Source organism: Penaeus monodon, chromosome 8 (genome assembly GCF_015228065.2).
Source record: "Penaeus monodon isolate SGIC_2016 chromosome 8, NSTDA_Pmon_1, whole genome shotgun sequence".
Taxonomy (NCBI): Eukaryota; Metazoa; Arthropoda; class Malacostraca; order Decapoda; family Penaeidae; genus Penaeus; species Penaeus monodon.
The window spans coordinates 52,364,151-52,370,079 of NC_051393.1; the positions used below are offsets into that span (position 1 = coordinate 52,364,151).

Sequence of the window (5,929 nt, forward strand, 5' to 3'; positions counted from 1 at the left end):
TGTTTTTTTTTTTGTGTGTTTTTATTTGTTATTTTTTGTGTGGTGTGTGTTTGTGTGTGTGTGTGTATGTGTGTTTGTGATGTGTATACGTGTGTGTGAGTATATGTAAATATGTATTCGCGTGCGTGTGTGCATGTATGCTTATACGCATGCATACGAACGTATCTACACACATATTCACATACAGACCGACAACCAGAGACACAAATAAACACACAAACACCTACACACCTTCTTCTTCTCCAGCTGCTTAAGCCTTATTAACTCCTTACCTCGAAGCTGATCTGTCCCTGGGTGTTCTGCGTGAATGTCTTGAACACGTAGTGCGCATAATGCGTGGCGTCTGCGAACGAGGCGAGGAAAGGTGTCATTATACAGGTTGGATACATAATTGCGTTTCGTATACGTTATACTGTATAAGCTAATTTATGGACCTCTTTGCGTGTGTGTTATATATGTAATATCTATATATAAATTTATATATATGTATATATAGATATATGTATATATATATAAATATATATATAGATATATACATATATAACACACACGCAAAGAGAACCATAAATTAAGCTTATACAGTATAACGTATACGAAACGCAATTATGTATCCAACCTGTATAATGACACCTTGCCTCGCCTCGTTCGCAGACGCCACGCATTATGCGCACTACGTGTTCAAGACATTCACGCAGAACACCCAGGGACAGATCAGCTTCGAGGTAAGGAGTTAATAAGGCTTAAGCAGCTGGAGAAGAAGAAGGTGTGTAGGTGTTTGTGTGTTTATTTGTGTCTCTGGTTGTCGGTCTGTATGTGAATATGTGTGTAGATACGTTCGTATGCATGCGTATAAGCATACATGCACACACGCACGCGAATACATATTTACATATACTCACACACACGTATACACATACAAACACACATACACACACACACACACACACACAAACACACAAACACACACAGATTATAATCATAGAGAATAAAGTAAGGATGAATGTTTTTTTTTTTTCAGATTAACCCGTTAATTTCGTCTGAAATAAAAAAAGCTTTTAAGAAAACAAATGATTCCGCCAGTCATAATGACACCACGTTGTAACACTTGACTCTAATGAACACTGATATTCATCGTGATTTTATAACAATTGTTGCAAATTTCTTTATTTCACAATTATTCCCGGTATACCGTCATCTTATTACAACTTCTTACTATCAAGATCACTGTGCAAAATCAACGTCACTTGGACATCGCAATTCTACCTCCCGCAGGATTTATTTAAAAAAAATTCTCTGCCGCGTCGCCTTCCGCAGGAGTTCCTCGCAGCGTTGTCGACGGTGTCCCGAGGCACGACGCAGGAGAAGCTGCAGTGGATCTTCGGCCTCTACGACGTGAACAACGACGGCCTCATCACCAAGGCGGAGATGGTGGACGTCGTCAGCGCCATCTACGAGATGATGGGCCGCTCCACCGAGCCGCAGGTGGAGGAGACGTCCGCCAAGGAGCATGTGGAGAAGATCTTTCATGTGAGGAAGGGGTGGTGGGGGAGGGGTGGTGGGGGAGGGGTGGTGGGAGGCGGGAGGGATGGAGGGGGAGGGTGGGAGGGAGGGGGAAGGTGGGTAGGAGGGATAGAGGGAAGCTGGGAGGGAGGGGAGGAGGAGTGGGGAGGGGGGAGGGATAGAGGGAGGGTGGAAGAGAGGGAGGTAGGGGGGAATAGAGGGGGAGGGAGAAGAAGGGAGGGAAGGAGGGGGGATGTAGTGTGTGTGTGTGTGTGTGCATGTTTGTATGCGTGTGTGTATGTACGCATGCATGTTTGGCTATAATCATAAGACCGATGATCTCAACTCTTAATCCATATCAATCCAACCATTACTCTACTCACCAAATATTGCCATAGCCTCTAACAGGGAAGTTGGTTAAGGAACCGTAATTAAATCATCCATATTATTAATCAAATTTCACCGAAGTTGATTTAATCGACGCGGAACCCACCCTGAACCCCATTTTCCCCTCGTTGCAGCTGATCGACAGGAACCAGGACGGCGCCATCACCCTGGAGGAGTTAGCCGAGTGGGTCTCTCGGGACGAAACCATCGTGCAGAGCCTCAGCATGATGGACACGGTGCTCTACACGAGGCGGGAGCGCGGCGCCGTCGGGGCTCATCCGCTCTCACGCCCTTCCCTCAGCCGCCCTTGAGCGCCTTCGCCTCCCACGCCCGAACACCTTCCCCGCCCGCAGGACCCCGCAAGGAAGCCGAAGGAAAACGAAGGAAGCCGAAGGAAGCCGCAAGGATGTCGAAGGAAGCCGAAGGAAGCCGAAGGAAGCCGAAGGAACCCGAAGGAACCCTAAGGAACCCGCAGGAACCTATAGGAACCGAGATCCAGTGGCTCGTGGTGGCCGAGTGGGGTCTCTTAGGGCCAACCCGCAGCAGACGGCGACGGACCTCCCCTCCCCCTTCCCCTGCGCCGCCTCTCGTCTTGACTCCCCCCCCTCCACCCGAAGGACTCGCGCTCAGGACACTTAACCTAGCGACTTGCTGGATAGGATACAGGCCGTGCCCTTCCGACCGCGCCCTTCGAGTTCCACACAAAACGACAGGCTTCCAAGAGAGATCGGTTCGGCTTACAATCACGAAAGCTCGATATCTCTAATATAGTTTTCCCAAAGAGACTCCACAAAAGTAACAATAACAAACAAACAAACAAGCAAAACGAGATCATTTACAAGGAAAAAAACATAAAGCTAAAAAAAAAAGAGAAAAAAAAACGGAGCCTTATCTTTGCTGAACAAGACGAGGAAGAAAATCCTAAGGCATAAAGGTGATAATTATCGAAGTCTTTCGTCAATCATCAATTCTAATTCCAATTTAATTATGTAAAGCGTGTGAATTCAGGTTTATATAATAAGCTTAAAACCAAATCTTTGCTAGAAAAACACCACAAAAATTTAGAAGGAATTCGGTCCGGGGTTACCGCCATTACCGCAGATGATACGAATGCAACGCTAGAGCCATGACTTCGGCTTTGTTTTGGAGTAAGTAAATCAGTGATTACCTAATGTGATGTGGGAATTTATATAAAATCACAATACAAGTAATACTTTTGCAAAAACTTAATTATAGTGTAGACGTTGGTGTAGTTAATAAATAAGTTACAAACATCCTAATCCGAAGTTTAGGCTCCATCATCGCATTCGTACAGTTTGCAGTAAGGACGGGAAATATGATAGGATTCTGAGCTAGCGGGTGTCGCGGGGGGGGGGGTGTAGCAGGGTGTAGCGTGTATCATACGCATTGCAGCTTCATCTCGATAATTCAAGAAAGTATCAAGTGTACATATCAAGTAGATTCATAAAGTTTGTAAGCTTAGTCACAGCATTCCTATACACGCTTTGACGAACTTAGTAAATTCGATTTTTAAAAAAACCTTTGTTTTTCCTTAATATATTTCTGTATATCGTTATATTATTTTCTCTTATATATTTTTTTTCTCTTTTTTTCGGGGGGTCATATAAATTTTTAATTTCTAATAACAGCGTAAAAGTATCAGTCTTAAGTATGACATTAGTCTTTAAAAAAAATTATTTATACTTTTTATTTGTCCACGAGTGAGAATGGGACGTGTGTGTTAATTCAAAGCTACAATTTGTAAAATTCTTTTCCTCACAGTTACTTCAAAATATTTCTTCAAACTGCAACATTTTTTGAGAGGATTCAGTATTTTTTTTATCATTTCTATGATATTTACTTCATGTGTAAATATATGCATATACCGACAATCGAAGAAAAAAAAATCAATAAGATATGATAAAAAAATATATATATTACAAGTATAGTTTTGAAGACTATCCTTATGAGCATTTTGTAAGAATAGTCTATCTAAAACTATTCTTTTTAAAACTATTCTCAAAATAGTTTCATTTTTTTCTTTAACTTCAAAGAATCACAATAATATATCACATTACTCATATCCAAAGGCATTTTCTAATACATCATTTCTAAAGGCTATTTTAAATGAAGGTTTTCGATACCTTATACTACGGTTTCTGAAAGCTGTAATATTTAATTTCTTTAAGTAAAAAAAGGCTCTATAATGTATATTGAAATATCAAAATAATTATAATGATATATATCAAAAGTAGATTTTTTCTTTGCCTTGTAGTTGATAACTGCAACCGATTTCAAATTCTGTTAAATTGTTGACATAATTTTTTATAAAACGGTTAATAAAATTGTAGTTTTAGAAGTGCTGTTTTTTCTTTACATTTGGAATTTTATGTTTAAAAAATTGATATGTGAGAAGTCAGTACTTGAGAGTCATGATCAAAATTATATAATCTGCAAATGTATGAAAGGGATGCATTCTCGTTCAGTATGCAAACACACACACACACACACACACACACAATAACATATATATATATATATATATATATATATATATATATATATATATATATATATATATATATACATATATATATCTATATATCTGTGTGTGTGTGTGTGTGTGTGTGTTTGTGTGTGTGTGTATGTGTATGTGTATGTGTATGTGTATGTGTATGTATGTATATATATATATATATATATATATATATATATATATATATATATATATATATATATATATATATATATATATATATATATATATATATATTTATTATATGTATTTATTATTTATTATATGTATATGTATTATAATATATATTATAATTATAATATATTTTATTAACTCGTAACACATATATACTGTGCAATGATATTAAATATTAAAATATATATATAAAATATAGCATATAATATATATATCGAATAATATATATATTTAATATACTCTGGAGGACACGCCCGAGGGAACCTCGTGTGCTGGAAGCGAATGGGTGGATGCGGCCATGCGCCCACCGTGGCGTTAGCTCCTTGATAATGGATGATGATGATAATATGATAATTATATAATATATAATATATATACATATATTATGAACTATATATACATATATATGATTAATATATATATATATACTTTGTTGTGTGTGTGTGTGTTGTGTGCTTGATTGTGTGTGTGTGTTATGTGTGTGATGTATTGATTCATGCGTTAAAATATATGTATAACATTGAATAATTTTTTTCATAAGATGAACAACAACAAAAATCCTGCAACAATACGGAATACGAGTTAAATATGTAAAAAAATAATGATGATAATAAAAAAAACAGTAGCCATATACAATGGCCATCGATATCGAAAAAACTAAACGACATTTGATTCTAATGAATGAAAGACTGCGTGAGCGAGAAGACAACTCTAGGTCTCCCAGGCGAAACCGAACGAGTGCCAGGGCATGAGCACTACCCTTGGTGTGGATACCGGCCTGACATGCACCATGCTAACGCCAAAACAGGTTGAGGAATGGGGCATGATGGATACAGATACAGCCTCACGATGAATTTGATTTAGATGTCTGATAGGGAAAGTAGGCAGTTGGTGACCTACCGTAACGAACAGGTGTATAGAAGGCATGTGCTGCGAGGGACAGCCACTGATGCGCGCCATTCTGTCCTACTTATCTGGAACACTAGGACCTAGCTCGGTCAGATGAGTGAAGGGTGCGACTTCCAGATTAGATATTCATTCAGTATAAAGTTCTTCACGAGCGGGGGACGAGACAAGTACTTTCCCTCATTTCGCCCGCACATTGTCCTAGTATGTCAGCGAGAACTTCAGCTGGTGATGAGTCGAGACGTTCCCTGACGCCTCCCTACAGTCTTCCCTTGTGTGTGTATTGCCAAGAAAATCAACATTTAATCAAATCCTCATCATCGTTTAGGAGTATATCAGTAGATAGATACATGCGCCTTCACTGCTCTTGAAGAAAAAAACAGAATGTCTAATGTACACGCACAACAAGAAAAGGTAACCACCATT

At 38.9% G+C, this 5,929-nt stretch overlaps 1 protein-coding gene across 1 annotated transcript; it reads left to right on the forward strand.

Moving 5' to 3' along the window:
• The first annotated feature begins 623 nt into the window (after positions 1–623).
• Positions 624–3,501, forward strand: LOC119576007 (Kv channel-interacting protein 4-like). Its single transcript, XM_037923535.1, has 3 exons — positions 624–722; positions 1,315–1,527; positions 2,022–3,501. Exons 1-3 carry the CDS (start codon positions 624–626, stop codon positions 2,196–2,198), a joined length of 489 nt encoding a protein of 162 aa, XP_037779463.1. The 3' UTR covers positions 2,199–3,501.
• The last annotated feature ends 2,428 nt before the right edge of the window (positions 3,502–5,929 follow it).

Coding starts and splice junctions, on each gene's coding strand:
- LOC119576007 (XM_037923535.1), top strand. CDS start 624: ATGACACCTTGCCTCGCCTCGTTCGCAGACGCCACGCATTATGCGCAC. Junction 723..1,314: donor AGGGACAGATCAGCTTCGAG/GTAAGGAGTTAA, acceptor CGCCTTCCGCAG/GAGTTCCTCGCAGCGTTGTC. Junction 1,528..2,021: donor ATGTGGAGAAGATCTTTCAT/GTGAGGAAGGGG, acceptor CCCTCGTTGCAG/CTGATCGACAGGAACCAGGA.